This window comes from Protopterus annectens, chromosome 5.part0 (assembly GCF_019279795.1).
Source record: "Protopterus annectens isolate FY-2018-M chromosome 5.part0, PAN1.0, whole genome shotgun sequence".
In the NCBI taxonomy this organism is placed as follows: Eukaryota; Metazoa; Chordata; order Ceratodontiformes; family Protopteridae; genus Protopterus; species Protopterus annectens.
In genome coordinates, this window is record NC_056735.1 from 1983058509 (window position 1) to 1983075588 (window position 17080).

Below are 17080 nucleotides of genomic sequence, written 5' to 3' on the forward strand. Positions count from 1 at the left end.
AATGGGCATCACTGAACTTACAAAGATTTTGGGTGATAGACCTTTTTTCTCCTATAAAAAGACCACCAGTATTAAACACATTCTGGAGAATAAGAACAATCAGGTGGTTTTGAACTCTGTGACTAGTCTTGTTGGGTGTTTTTCTTGTGGTAGATGCAAACTGTGTAAGTTCATGAGTAATGTGTCCAGTATTGAATTTAAACATCTGGGTAGAAGGTTTTTGGCTAAGGACCATTATACTTGTAATACTACTAATGTTGTGTATTGTGCTACATGTGACACATGCCACAAGTTTTATGTTGGCAAGACTATTAGAGCTTTACATAAGAGAATTTACGAGTACTGTTTAGCTATTAGAAAAAGGGATAGTAACAATGCCTTGGCAATTCATGCTGCAGAATGTCCACTTTTTAAGAAATGTACTTTCTTTGTATTGGAAAAAGTGAATTCTGATCTGTTTTCAGGTGACTACAAGACTTTCTTAGAGTGTAGAGAAGGTCTGTGGCAAATTGTTTTGATTGCTGATGAATCCCCTGGCCTTAATGGTACTATTAACATTAAATGTTTTTTACAAATGGCCAGAAACAGGTAGTTTATCAAGTTGATTTACTACTACTATTATACTATAGTGCACTTATATTCTTTACATTATTTATAGTATTTTAATTTAGATACATTATTAATGTAATAGTTATTACATCAGAGTATTATATTACATTATTGTTTATACTTTTTTGTATTTGCATATATTTATTTTTTATATGAAGATTTATTTAAGAATGTCATGTGACATAATTGGTAATGGTTTATAAAGCACTTGGAATGGGTAAAATGTTGTTCTGAAGAAGCTCATGTGAATAAAGTGAGTCAAAGTGCTTAACTAACTACCAATTTGTGGTCCTGTGTTTGGATTTATTGTCTTCTTGGTGTCGATTATTTTATTTGGTTTTAGTTTGTTTCGAGTGTGTTTTAATTCAGTCTTTAAATTTTGTCTATTAAAGAGTTATGGTACTTATTGTACTGATTATCCCTAGAAAGTCATACTTTTGTGCATCTGAAAGAGAAATAGGTAATGGCCAACAACCACATAACTCGAGTGATTAACATAAATTCAGACTGATAGCATTACAAAGTTTTGAAGTTAACATCAAAATGGATTATACACATGGCCACAGTGGTGAGGAAATCCTTTTATGTTGCTCAACTTATAAGTAAGGGCATGGCATCTAGGTCGAAAGAGATCATTATCTCACTGTGCTCCGCCCTTATCAGACCCGTCATCGAGTACAATGCTTCCTTCGATATGTATCTGACCAGGGATATGCAGTAATTAGAGTGACCTCAAAGGTTCCTTACAAAAGAATATAAGGCATAACAAACCTGCCTTATGCAGAACACCTTAAAGCCCTTTCCACTACTTATGCTCGTATAGATTGCTGAGGGGTGATCTATGCCTGGCTTACAAGGCATTCGCGACCCCCACACTTATGAATATCCTGCATATTCGTAAGTCAAACAGCATCAGAAATACAAGGTCTAAGGACCTGAATTTTGTCTGTGACTTAAACAGGACATGTTGGAGTGACAGATATGTGTCCCAGAGACTGCTCCTCCTATGAAACAGGCTTCTCATCCATGTGAAGCTAAGTTTGTCTATTACCCAGTTTATCAGCAACCTAGACCAGTGGATAAGGAAAAGAATATTTACACTGGGCCTGGCACCCATGTCTCTTATGGACAGAGGTAGGTTATAAATGCCTTGTCTTCAATGTCCTTTTTGGATACAGGACATCATTATTCTTTTGGGAAAATGTGACTAGGCTTAGAAAGGCACCCTGGGTTATTAGCCTAGTAACAATCTAAGAATCTGGGAATAAATAGTATTATGGAAAACACAGCTTGTGTATGTCACTCAAAATTAATAACTATGAATACAGAAAGATGTTTCTGAAGGGGGCTGTATCACTTTATATTAACACTAACTTACCACACAAACTCTGAGATCAGGCTAACAACGTAGATAGAAAATAAATGATTTTCCAACAAATCAATATTTTCCCTAGTCCAGAGAACAGTAACTTTGGAATTAGTATACTTAGAAAGAAGATCATGCACTTCGTCAGAATGCAATCAATTCATGCGTTTTTTTTTTTTTTATCAAAATCATTACAACAATGGTACATTATATGGGTAGATCAAAGTACAAGTGGAGGGATGTTTGCTTTTGTTGGCAGATCACAGTGCAAGTGAAAAGTACAAACTCTTGGTTTATACTCTTGTGTTTATCAGTTTTGCATTTTGTTCATAGATCACAGTGCGAGGGAAGTGGAACAGAGGGTATGTTCATTTCACTTACACTGTAACAGTACACTGATGAGATTGGATAACAGTGGGTAAGGAAATTTGACCTTTTCTCCACTTTTGTTTGCTCAAAGAATTAGTACATTTACAGTTGTGGAGGGTAGAAAACTCCATGTGGGGGGAGTAAGACCGGCATACCTCTCAACCTCTCACAGCAAGAAATCTGGACAAAGACTGACAAAATGGGTGGACAAAAGCCCAAAAATAGGGACATATTTTAAATATTACTTTTATAAGCTTAGAAAATTGCTAGAGTAACAGGATTTGTTTTAACATACATTTTCTGAAGGATTTGAAGTCTGAAACTCAAATGTATATCATTACTTAGTGAATTCAGTCCTCAGATCATCACAGAAATTTTTCAGAAAAATACAGATTTTTATGAGGAACAGACCAAAAATATGAACTAAAAATCTGGACATTCTGCGAAAATCTGTACAGTTGAGAGGTAGAGACATACCTCTAAACCTCTTAGCACAAGAAGTCTGGACAAAGGCAATAATAATGAGGGGACAAAGGCCCAAAAATAGGGACAGATTTTAAATGTTGCTCTTACAAACTTAGAAAGTTGCTAGAATAATATGTTTTGCATTGGCATCCATTTTTCTGAAGGATAAAAAGTCTGAAACTCAAATGTTTGTCATTATTTAGTGACTTCATTTCTAAATGATTTTCCAGAAAACCACAAATTTTACAAGGAAAATACCAAAAATATGAGGTAAAAATCTGAATGTTTTGCGAAACTCTGGACAAATGAGAGATATGGTAAGAGGGGTTGCCCTGCAAAGCACTTGTTTCATGTTTTTACACTTTTGAATAGCACACTGAAAGTCAGTGGTTTGTGTGCAGTGAGTCTATATTATAAGATCGACGTTTGAAAACATCGAACAAGATATGGTTGACACCATATGGTCGATGTCTTCAAACATCGACCTTATAAAAAGACAAAAAAAAGAAAGAAAAAAGTACCCTAATGGGTTTAAGCAAGGGGGCAAGCCCCCCTACACCCCCCCCCGCTACTTAAATATACCAACTCCGAGACCGCACTACATTGCAGTAAATGGAAATCTCCTCTTATGGAGATTTCCATTTACATGCCCCAGATTCTGAGCATTCGATATTCTCGTGTCAACAATGTCAGATTCGACATTGTCGGCTTTCGAGAATATAATATAGACCCATGTGCAATATGCATTTCGATATTACTTTACATCAATATTTCATTATAGAGCCATTAGATACCAGGGATATAGGAGAAAAGCCCCTCTACTGAGGCATGCAGAGCACACCTGGAAAACAAATATTTTGTTTGTGTAAGTTAAATATTTGGCTGATTTATTTGTTCCCTCCAGTACAGCTCTTTTGAGTGTGTTCCTTTAACTCCCAGTGGGTGTGGCTTGAGCCTTTAAAAAAATAAAGTTATCACCTTACAGTTCTAACAAACACTCATTGACAGAGGTCAAATATGAATACAGTTGTGTTTGCCGTTATGTATGCTTCAAGATAAAATATTCTGATACCTTGTATCCAACATGGTTTTGGAATTATTAATGCAAATATGAACAAGCAATATTTGACGTCTAGAGGTAGTAGGAAGTAACTGCAGAAACGCCTGGAGGAGCATTCAGCTGTGATGAATTATTAAACTGAAAACATCTATGTGAACTCTATATCTGAAACTACTCAGCACTCCTTGTGTTGACAAATATCAAAATAAATATACTTTCATTCTTCGCAAGAAGATATTACATTAGTTAAAGTGAGTAGTGTCATTATAGGTTACTGGCTTCATTAGAAATGCATTCAGTTTTCATTAAAATTCAATAAAATAAGTCAACAGCTCTGTTCTAAAACTACTGCACAGGACACCAAACTTTCAAGAAAATATAGGGTACAGTAGTTATATTTATTACAGTTAGCTGTTTTGTCAGTGGTTGCTAGCTTCATTAAAAAAACTTAACTTTAGAAATGTATTTAGTTTATATAAAGACAACATGTCAGTCAAAAGCATTTCGACAACATAATATGGAAGTAACATAAAACATGCAACATACTGTTTTATTTAAAGTTGTAGGAGAGTCCTCTTGGTAACTTAATTAGATCTCCAGAGAAACATGAATAGGTATCTTATAAACTTTTATATTACAACTTTCTTTACAGTTTTCATTGTAATCCTTTGTCTGTGAAATACATTTTATTTATTTAATTTTACTATTTGTTACCCATGTAAGTGAGTAGGTTTGTTAACCCTTTTCAATGTTAGGATGTTGGTCACAAAAGGGGTAAATATGAAATAGATGAATATGGATACCTCACTGTACCTGGCCAATCACTGTGTTACTGGGAGGGAGAAATAAACCGGAGTACCTGGGAAGAACCTGTGCAGACACAGGGAAATCATGCCACCTCCACATATAAGGAAACCAGTACTGCACCCTGGAGCACTATGGTAGGGACAATGAGACACTTTGTTACTGAATTGTCATGTTTACAGTTTCATGTACTTCATTTCATTTTAACTTAAACATACACAGTTTAGGGACTGATAATGTAATATTCACATATTTTATATCTCTGTTATGTATACTTGACAAAAGGAAGCATGTTCAATTACAACATTTCATAACTGGAAATGACTTCTGCAAAAGGAAATGAGCAGCCTGCTTTAGTGTACTATGAACATATCTTTGTAATCAATGAAAATGTGACACTTGATCAACCCACCCGCCCAATAAACAGATGTACAACAAGTACGCAGATAGAGGAAATGTTCCAGAGTAAGGCAAACCGTACATAAAGGTGATGTAGAAGCAAATGAAACTGTAATACAAGAAGCCTACTCCAACTTCAGAGGCTCCATGCTCTATTATTTGTTTTTTTTAATTTTAGGAAGGTTGTGTAAAAAAGTGCCATGCTGTGTTTTTATTATCCCATCAGACTCAAATGTCTCTTCCAAGGTAACATCCACAACAACAACACCACCACAATGCACTGAACCTCCATGAAGATTCAAATAGCCATACAAAGCTCATGCCCTAAAATGAAAAACACATGAAGTGGGAATGAAGGAGTACTTTCAGCTGTCTCTGAGTTGGACTTTTCCCTTCTACCACACCCATACAGAGCTCCTGCCCTAAAATGAACAAAACATGAAGTGGGGGTGGAGTACCTTCAGCCGTCTCAGAATTGGACTTTTCCCTTCAACAAGTTCCATACAGATCTCTTGCCCAAAAATGAACAATACATGAAATGGGTGTGAGGGAGTATCTTCAGCTGTCTCTGAGTTGGACTTTTCCCTTTGACCACACCCATACAAAGTCCTGCCATATAATGAGCAATACGTGAAGTGGGGTGAGAGAGCACAATGAGCTGTGTCCCTGAGTAGGACTTCTTCTTTATAACCCAAATATACGGACATTATGGGAAGCATGTGCACTAGTGAATATTGCACCCCTGTACAGCTGCACATGACATTACCTGCTAATTGCACACCAGTTAACTCCTCACCTACAGCAAGTTACAGTGGCATTTTGATACAAGCACCCCATACACATAAGAAGACAATATTGCCATTGCTCATTTATTGCCGTCTCACCCACTGGCTAATCCATCTGTGCCTGAGGACTGTCACTGAGCCTATGTCACTACAATCAGGTCACTAGTGCTGTTAATGGAATCCCTGTCTCTCTGTTAGCAATCCTGCATGATGCCATAGCTTTAGTTTTCCCAGTTTGTATTTCAGCATCCTGTGGAAGTCTTGCTTGTGAGCTTCCTATTTATGTAGAAGTTTAATTTAAAAGTACCTCTGTTTTTTTGTTCCACTGCCAGCTGTTTTTCTAGTGTCTCTCTTAGTTCTCTTTCTCTGAACAACTCCATCTTCAGTTCTGTCTTCTCCATCTGGACTTGCTTCTCTTGGGCTCTGGCATTATCTATGGCAACTTTCAGCAAACCCTGTTGGGACAATCAACATAAGTTTAGCTGTATGTGACATCAATAATGGATGTACATTAAACATATCCAATGTGCCTGAAACTACACATGCATGTAGTGTATTCAAAACTTATATACAGTTTAAGAATAATTAAATTAATGAATACATTTTAAGTTAAATCTTTACACAGAATAGCAGAGGTTAAGGGCATTACTCTTAAATGTGATTATTAACTGATTGTATCTTCTACACACTGGTCCATTGAAACAACAATGTCTTACATTCAGTGGCAGCCAGGACAAGTTTTACTGATACAAAAGACCATTACGTAAATATCTTGCTAAATTTTCAGTTCTTCACTTACTTATATCTGTACAGAAACATGAGTGTGCATAGAAGGTGTGGAGTCCTGTAGTAATTTAACAATAAAAAAGCAGTATATACAGATGAAGATTAGTTTTATAAGAACCTAACATAATGATAGACGCCCTTCTCTTCTCTGTTGCAGTATTCCTGACTTAAATGAGTTGCCTGCCAAGGCGACAACCTAACATCAGCTAGTATACCAAAGTATTCTACTACCTAAAGTGTACGGTATCTCTGATGTTGGCCAACAGCAGATGTCGGGCATAAAAGAGACATATGCGTGCACCACCCTCAGAATTGAAGCCCCAGGCAGAGAGAAAGTCTAAGGGAATGAGGATCTGTGGATCCAAGAAAGGCAAGAAGTGGGGGAAAGGAGGGTTGGAATACTGCAACAGAGAAGAGAAGGATATCTATCATTATGGTAAGTTCTTATACAACTAATCTTCTTCTTCTTCTTTCGGCTTTTCCCGGTTAGTGGTCACCACAGTGGATCACCTGTCTGCTCATGATTGGCAGTGGAGTTTTACAGTGTTGAGTTGCCAGCCTGGCACCCAACCTTCCACAGAAGGCACACACACGCACACACACTCACACCTAGGGCCAATTTAGAGTGTCCAATCCACCTGCAGCATATCTTTGGGATGTGGGAGGAAACCGCAGCACCTGGAGGAAACCCACGCGACCACAGGGAGGACATGCAGACTCCGCACATTAGGCACCCCAGCCAAGGATCAAACCGGAGAACCTCTTGCTGTGAGGTGACAATGCTAACCACTGCACCACCGTGGCTGCCCCTTCTTACACAACTAATCTATGTCCTTTTATTCTTCTGTTGCATATTTCTGACTTAAGGGAGATTACAAAACCTCGTGGGGCAAGTGCGGAGGAAGTGGCATAAGAATTTTCAAGGATGCCATGGAGAATGGCTCTGGCAAAGCCTGCCCTGGATCTAGAGATGGAGTCCAGCTTATAGCGAAGGTGTGGACAGAAGTCCAAGTAGCAGTTCTAGGATAGAGCTGGTATCCAAACCCCTGAGGAAGGCCCCTGAAGAAGATACTGCCCTGGTAGAGTAAGCTTTGATTCAGCCAGGGAGAACCTCTCCATGGTTGGTGTAGCAAAAAGCAATAGCTTTGGATATCCAGTTTGAGATGGTCTGTTTAGACACAGGCAATCCCAGAGCCCTGGGACAGAAAAACACAAATAATTGGTTTGTTTCCCTTAAGGTTTTAGTCTTATGTAAGTAGAACCTGTGCTGTCTGTGTACATTCAGCATGTGCAGGATCCTGTCACTCTGTTCTGGGGAGAGGGAAATAAAGTTGGTATGTGAATTGCCTGGTTTAGGGACAATCAATTGACAACCTTTGGCATGAATGAAGGATTGGTCCACATAGACACTCTGTCTTTATGAAAAATCAAGAAGGGGGGGAGAAGCCATAAGGGCTTGTAACTCTGAGACCCGCCTGGCAGAGGTAATGGCTACCAGGAGAATTGTTTTCCATGTGCAGTATTTGAGTGAGCTAGAGGAAGCAGGTTCAAACAGTGCTAGAGTTAATTTCTCTAGTACAAAGCTGAGGTCCCATTGTGGAACCACCAGTCTTCTTGGGGTCTGATATGAAGGACACCCTTGAGGAACTGTTTAGCTTAGAATCTGGAAGCTAAGGGAGGATTAAGTGGTAAACAAGCAGAAATATCTGGCAAATGAGCCTTGATTGAAGAGTATGCTAGACCTGCATTAAGCAATTCACACAGACAGAATAGAATCACAGTCGGGAGCACCTTCAGTGGGTCCTGGTTCCTAGCCTGACACAAAACAGAGAACCTCTTCAATTTAGAGAGGTAAGATTTTCTAGTAGTAGGTTTCCTGGCCTTCTGCAGTACTTGAAGCATGTCCACAGAGTAAAGGTGTCTGAAAGGTATTAAGGCTCTGTCACCCACAGATTTAATTTGAGGGTTTCCAGATGTGGGTGAACGAGTGAGCCCTTCTTCTGTGTTAACAGATCCACTCGTGGGGTAACTTATGGTGATTGCCCTTGACTAGGTGAAACAAAAAGGGTAATCAATGCTGTCTTGGCCAATAGGGAGTCACCAGCAAGATTTTTGGCTTTTCCTGTTGGACTTTCAACAGGACTTTGGGGATGTGTGGAAGGGGTGGGAATGCATATAGGAATTCCCCCTTCCATGGTATTGAAAGTGCTTCCACTCTCCATGCCTGAGGATGGTATTTATATTATATATATATATATATATATATATATATATATATATATATATATTATATATATATATATATATATATATATATACACATATATATAGGCACACAGAAACACACATGCACACACACACATGTATGCGCTCTTAATAAAATAGTATATGTAATATATAATATAAGTTAATGGTTGGAAAAATCTTTATATGCAGTGGTGCAGGACTGATTTACATTGCAACACTACATAAAACAGTGGTATGTGCTTTGACTTTTTGGCCACTAAAATTTGGTTATCTGGGTACCTGTAGAACACTAAGACAGTATGAAATTGTACTAGTAGATCATCATTTGTATTACCAGCTCTCTGAAATGAGAAATGAGTACAGCTGTTAGACTTACACAGAAACGTACCCAAGCAAGAGTGTGAGGACTGACTGGAAATTTATTAAAAATGACAACTTTCAATATTTAACAAAAAGAAAAAAATCCACAACTTGCTTTGTATGGAAGAACATTTTAAACTCGACATGAGTGTTTTTGCAGCAGCTTGCAATTTAGGAAAATTCAGTAAAACAAAAAGCAAGCAAATGGCTCACAGTGTTCACACAAGATGCTCGTAAAAGAGCTCCATTTACTGTATCTCAACTATGCCATGTTGAAAGAATCCAAACAGTAGGAGAGAAGTGATTAGACTGAAGGAAAAATATGGGTTTATCCACTGTGGTCATATTTAATAATAACAAATTAAAACACAGACAAACACTTAAAGTGCTTCAGATGCATTAGTATAGTATAAAACATCTGGTTCATGAGACATACTTGTTTTTTTTCAGTTTATTGATGCTTTTTCTTCAAGACGACTGAATTTGATATATCCACTGTTTTGTATTGGTTCCTCATTTCACAGTGCATTTTTTTAAGATTACTGTTGTCTAATGCATTGTTTACTGATGTAGCCTTCTCCCTAGGTCCTAGCTGTAGAGGGGCTATACTCAGACTATTCTGGTTCTTAACTGTAACAAACACTTTTACTAGAATGATGAATATCAGAACAAGTTTAAGACAAGTAATACAATACTCAATGGCAAAGGAGTGAGAAAGGAAAATACTGAGAAAATGAGTACGTCAGGTGCTGTTGATATGTGTGCATCAGGTATGACAGCTACCTTTTTACCTTACTGTAAACATTTTTTTTCAATCAAAAGGAATGAAAACAATATAAACTTACAATTACTAAAGAGATGGTGCAATATTACTTTTGAGCATGAAAGAATGAAGAAGGCCCTAGGATCTCATGCCTGACTAACAGCAGTTGCACTGCACAAAACTATGTTAGAAAAAGGAAGAACAGGCAGTAGTCATGACATGTTATGTGACAAAATGATAAGTAAATACATACCAATGCAACTAAAAGAAAAAAAAAAATGGCATTATAAAAAGAAAAAAGAAAAACAGCCAGATATGATATTCCTTGCATATTCCAAAACTTGACATACAACACTTTTTCTTTAAATATTATAACCTTTTACATTACAACGTACCATCATGTGAAAAGTTAAGACAGAGATGGTAGCATGTTCCCTCAGGCCCACCACTTACTTCAAGAGTAAATGATTGCAAATGTTACACGTTGTAAGCAATGAAGCCAAAAAGGCTGAATTACTCACAGTCTCTAGGCAACCTCTCACTGCATGGTAATTAGTCTGAAAACTGGAAATGTAGATATTGAATTGAGATTTGCTCTTCTCAATGAGCAGAAAAGCTGAAAAATAACAAATGTACAGTCTAAAATAAAGTGTGTACCATTTGAGTTTTAAGAGGGAAGAGAAAATAGGCTTCCGCTGATGGGACAGAAATTTCAAAATGATTTGAAAACTAAGAAAACAGATCTGCCATTTTTTCTTCTTCATCTTGAGGGGACAAGGGTACATGAGACGTATTGATAGTTGTGATACTGAATTAAAGAACAAGGGCAAGTACTCCAAATACAGTGAGTTACATAACTGACCAGTACAAAACACAAGATACAATAGTGTGTGTTTTGCACAATGATAAGATAAGAGCCAGATGACTACGTGAAGCAGATTTAACATAGAAGAAGGCAACGACTATATGCAAGGACAGCAAAATTATATTGCATCAATTTAGACAGCTGACAGATGTGTTAGAAACCTGTCCAACTGCACATGACAAGAAAAAAAATGGCAAGGATAAACAGAAAGTAAGCCACAAAAAAAGTAAGAAAAGCAAATCTGTGATAAATTCTGCATGAAGAGGACTTATGAGTAAGAGAAAAGAAAATGTCTGCAGCTGTGCCCGTTATGTTTGAGCTAGGCGAACAGAAGTCATTTTGCTAAGGTTTGTAAACTTAAATAAGTGAATTTATACTTAATATATATGGAATAAGAGAACCACAACATATTTTTACTTGTAGCACTATCACTACGGTAATAGTACATACTGTGCACTCGACTGAATATGAAATTTCAAAGAAAGAAAGAAGAAGATTACTCAGAAAAGTTCAAAGTAAATAATCATTGTAGTCTTTCAGCTAAACCGCACAACAGTGTAATGCAAGTCTGCTCAAACCTTCAGGAAACTAAGGTTAAAAGAAAACAAGCTAAACTCTTTTATGTTCAAGCTGCTTACATATTCATGCCATTAGCTGTCAAAACTGTCAGGTGTTGCGTATTTGTAAGTATAATATATAAAATACTTGATTTGGTTTCAGATGATTGCAACAAAAATTCCTTCAATATTTGGTGACTTGCCTTGCCAGGAGATTGATATACTGAAAATAATTCAAGTTAAGCATTATTACTATGATTTATTTCACAACCATTCCAATTTATTTTATATGTTGGGATATTTGCCAGGTTTGAATCATATTCATATAGATCCTGGGACACTGCCAATCATGCAGACCTAAGGAAAAGCTCAGATGCACTGACAAGTAAAACTAAAACATAACAGACAGCAAGGTGCAATTAAGAATCAGGCTGAGTTTATTAACTGAGTAAAGAGTATGGTTACTGTAGTTAAACTTGACAAGATTAAAATGTATTCAAATCTGCATTATCCAAATAAAGCTATAAAGAAATGACATTGTCCACTTCATAGTACAAAATAAGTTGTTCCTAGCATGACACATGAGACTTAAATCAGTGATTATGGTAACCTAAGTTAGATGAGGACATTTCCTGGCTGTCCACAATCAGAATGCCAGAAGTAAGATATAGCTTCCTTAAAATGATTCTTGATATTTCTTTAGCACCAGAAGTTTTTCACAGAGCTGCTGTGGAGCTGTTTGAAGGGCATGATGGCACTGTTAACTAAAATAATGATAAGCTGGTTTGGAGTGGTGACCTTGGGAGTCACGCAGATGGTAGAAAAACAAACATGTAAATTCCTCTTTGTTACGGCATGGTGTGTGAACCAACAATACTCTGAATTTAGTGCCCCCATCCTCAAGATGTAGTAACTATGGCATTATTTGTATCTAACACTGTAGGCAATCTCTTCCTGTATACAAAAATGGATTGTATTTGTATGGTAGGTAAAAAAATGACAAGGGATTAACTCTGGAAATTAACATAACTTGCATTACTCATTTAGTGAACAACAACACTGTCCTCCAACTGTATAATTATTTCTCATTGCTCTTCCTCTAATTTAGCAAACAATGAACACTGTCTTTCTATTAACACCATTATGTTTGTCAGAACAGATCAGATATTCATTTAATTACTTACAAAAAACTATTACAGTAATTGCCTTATCCTACATTCATCATATTGATCACTGCTTCAATAAGCAATTTAGTATTTTATAATATGCATCGAAAAACCACAACTGCATCTTGCATCTAATAACATTTTAGCAAGGAATATAATATCAAGAAAATGAACATTTTTTAAACCAACAAAGGTTGAACCTTAAATCTCTGACAACAAAAACATACTTCTCACAAAGGTAACACTCTCTTGACACAAACACCATTATTTTCTGAAATAAACATGTAGAGTGCAATGCAAATTAGCAAACAGCTTCTAATTACAGTAATTTGTAAACACTTGGGACATACAATGCCAGCACAATTTAATGCAGCAGTAGTCTCTCTATGGCAAGCTAGTATTCATTTTTGAGCAATCCTTCTCCAATCTGATTGGGCCTTGCAAACCTGATAATTAAAAGGCACACATGCATTGAATTAACCTATCAATAAATGGAAAGAGACAAGAAAAACAATTAAAATGTGTATTACACAGTATAACCTCTTTTTGTGTAGAGACGGTGCTAGTTCCAGAAAGCTTACACTGGAATGAATCCACAGGAGTTAAGGTATTCATAAATTCTCCTGTTGCATATCACATTCATTGCACTAAATCTGAATGCACAATTACATTAATGTTATGAGATAATTAGTTCATCTTAAACTCAGTCTTCTTTAATGAAACAGAAACATCCCCTGATGCTTACCTCTACTGTATTTAAATCATGTAACTGTGAACTGTATAGTCTATAACTTACTGATTGTTTGCAGTCCAAGTTTTGAATACATATTATAGAGTGGATTAACAAAGGGCTTTTAAAAATATTCTTCTTAGACTCTGGATTTTGACTCTTTGCATGTGTTGCTACCTTGTAAAGAAATAATGTACATAAACAACTAGACGGAGACTATGCAGTTCTTAAGAGCAATAGTAGGTTCATGGGAACAGAAACAATGCATTTATTTATTTAAGCGATATGTATACTACTTTATATTTGAGCAATTGACATCCTACCTGATAAAACTGCAGTTAAATGATAAGCTTCTACATCATAGTTGTCAGTTGTTCTGTTTCTAGGATTGCTGACATAAATCAAAAATTTGTGTAAATAAAATTTGAGGGCAGAACTGAGAATTGTGAGAACACCCTTAATGATATTTAGGTTTGACCAGTTTCTTAGCTGTTTTCAGATAATAAAACAAATAAATGTAAACAACTTCTGGTCCCAAGGATAAAAGGAAACACATTCTGATCAGTTTAATACAGGGTATTATCAGAAAATGATGTTATACAACCACTGATATATAGTATGATGCTTCCAAAACAATGAAACTCTGAAACATTTGCCATTTTTTATGAATGGAGATTATAGGAGATGGCCAAAGGTTTCTGATATGCACATTGTTCATAAAGCAATACAGCCCTGCTCAAAGGCACATAACACATGTTTTCTTCTTTCGGCTCTGTTGATTTTTTCAGTGCCACATTAAGTACAGAACAGATTCTTAACATATTAAGCATGGTTTAAATCTCCAAAGAAAGAAGATTAGTGTTATTATACCCACTGAAAAGTACAATAAGCGACAAGTGATTTTAGCACTTGCTGATGCCAGTACATTAAAGCATTGCTTCCTGTTTTCTCTGCGTATTGCAGCAGGTGTACTTGTTTTCATTTGTTCATTTAGTTCCAATGCTGTTCATGTAAAACATGCTACATAATAAAATACCACATTTGGTAAAATAATTAGATTTGCCATAAACACTTATTAATAAAAAATGTATTATTATAAAGGTTTATATTAAAGTACGGTTTGGTACACCTTATAAGTGAATTACTTATGTTTAGATGCTATTTAGCTTAAAGATGCCAAGTTCTAATTTTCTCCTCACGTTGAGTCTCCTGACTTATCTTTGAAAGATGAAATCTCATTTGATGTAGAAATTATTTAGTAGGGAATAATAATGGCATTTCAGAATATGTTGACTGGCTGTACTGTCACTGGCTGATGAAAATAAATTAGTCATAAATAGCTACACTGTTTTTTTTTCTGATTGCATTAAGCATACTGATGAGATATATTTTCAATCTTAGCAGTAATTATGGTTTAGAGGTAGAGAACATTAAAGAAGCAGATTGTATCATTCTGAAAAGTTTGAATGCTTTTAAACATTATAACTCTTCAGTATGTTGACTGGTTCTCTAAAGACTATAGTAAACTAAAGTGGAAATAGCTAAAAAAACAGAATAGATTTAATAGACTATTCTGGTTATGTTCATAGAATCATAAGCATCGATCGCTTCAGGAACCAATGGCTGATATGCTATATAACATTACTCATAATGCAATTACCAATTGTTTATATCAGTATGGACCAACTTATAGTTAGGTTAAGTCTGGATCAAGAGCAAAAAAGCAGGTGCCTTGTTGCAAATTAATATTTATTTCACAATGATTGCAAACAGATTTCATGTTTGAATGCATTCCTGATGCAATTCTGCTACCAAGTAATATGTAGCACAAAAATGCAAATTAAATTTAAAAATTGTACACAGACACAAGAAATATGGTCCATTAGTTTTATATTCCTTGCTTTTGTCATTGTCAAACTCTGTCTAATATATCAAATGATACCGGAACTCCAAAGATTTGTTTAAACAGGTTCATTTCTCAGGAACTGCATCTGGTGTTACATACTGAAATGTAGCTTAGATATCATTGAATAACAGACCTTTAACATTTATCTGATAAAGAGAACATCTGTTGGCTATTGTATTATTTATCTGAAATGAGCTTGGGGATGCATACCTCTTTTTGGGTGTCAGCTATACATAACTGTGAAATTTAAACTGTCTCATTCTTAAAATGTTAATAATGTGATCTTCCTGAAACAATATTATATATACCTATTTTTGTCCCCTCAGACTTCATTCCACCAGCCTGTTCCCCTCTGCCTCATGTCCATGCCAAGTCTAGCATCCAGCTGCTCCAGTGTTGCTGGGGCTGGTCTTGGATTCTAAGGGTGTCCTAGAGGTTTTGCCATCTGTGCTTCCATCACAGAGGGGTAGGGGGTTCTTTTTTGGATTCTAAAGGGTGTCCTAGAGGCTTTGCCATCTGTGCTTCCATCACAGGGGGGTGGGGGTACTTTTACATGATCTACCCACTCCCTTTTCCAGCCTCCACATTCATCAACTGCAACAGAGGGCAGTTCCCCTATTTGGACCATGTATCTATTAAGAAGCATCATCAGCAAGTGCCCTCCCAGTCAAGATGGGCAAACCCATCTCCCTCTGCTGCTCTATCAGTCGCCTGAGCAGCTAATTGAACCTGGTTCACCGGGGCTTTGTCCCTCTGTGTCACTGGAGAAACAATATTATATTTTAAGATACTACTCCTTTGTTTTCCTGAATAATGTACTGAACTAACACTGTAGCATATCAATAAACTGTAGCAAGAGTAACACAACAGTGAACTACCTTAAAATACATATTTCACTCAAGTTTATATTTGTATGATGCACACATCTGGGTTTGCTTCCAGTACTGAATGACTACATGTTTGCAGTAAGTGTGTGACTGCATGAACACGTTAATAAATGCAAGTGACTCTACAGGCTTCCTAGTAAAAATCATTAATAATACAAGCTAATCATTCCAAAACCATTCCAGCAGCAAAGTAACAATAAAAACCTGGACATAAGGTGTGATATACTATTATGAAGTTAAATAACGTGTCACCCCCACTGTCAAATCTGTACAGCTCCCATGACATAACACCAAGGTACTGGCTATGAGTACACACAAACATACACACAAACACACACACACACACACACACACACATATATATATATATATATATATATATATAAAGAAAAGGAAAAAGGAAATAAGGAGCATGGGTATTTATGTTGCAAAATGTATCAAAGACAAATGACAGCAAACTGACAGACGTTGTCCTTAAATATTAAATAAGGAAAAGATGGAGCCTAAAGAGATTATGGCTCTCATTACACTATTTATCTGATTCATCTCTGAAAAATACTAGATTTTCACTGATCTTAAATTTCAAATGCTTATGGTAATTTGATTCACTATCAGAGAAAAAAGAAAGCAAATATCCCTTGAGCAGAGCACAGAAAAATGTGGCCAAAATATATGCAAGCCATCCTTTTTGCTAGGTATAATGGTGTATATGTGGGTTCCCTGCAAAATAAAAATCTTTCAGAGCAATAGCTCAGAGATGTACAGTGGCACAGTAGACTGACTTTAAAATTAGTGCTGCGGCACACATCTAAAGTCAATGTACTTATCCACTTCCACTAACAGACTTATTAACAGGACAGTCAATCAAATACATGTCAAAACAAAGCAGGTAATGACTCAACAGGTTCTCTTTACCCACACACTTTGGCTATTTCCCTATTTAATGGAACATATGC

The 17080-nt window shown here is 36.4% G+C and overlaps 1 protein-coding gene across 3 annotated transcripts in view; it reads right to left on the reverse strand.

Moving 5' to 3' along the window:
* DACH1 (dachshund family transcription factor 1) overlaps nt 1-17080 on the reverse strand; it is a 1758683-nt gene that overhangs the window by 169729 nt on the left and 1571874 nt on the right. For all 3 annotated transcript variants that reach the window (XM_044071748.1, XM_044071747.1, XM_044071749.1), the window contains exon 9: nt 6165-6312. In XM_044071748.1, the coding sequence (XP_043927683.1) occupies nt 6165-6312 (148 nt within the window). The remainder of the gene's footprint in view (nt 1-6164; nt 6313-17080) is intronic.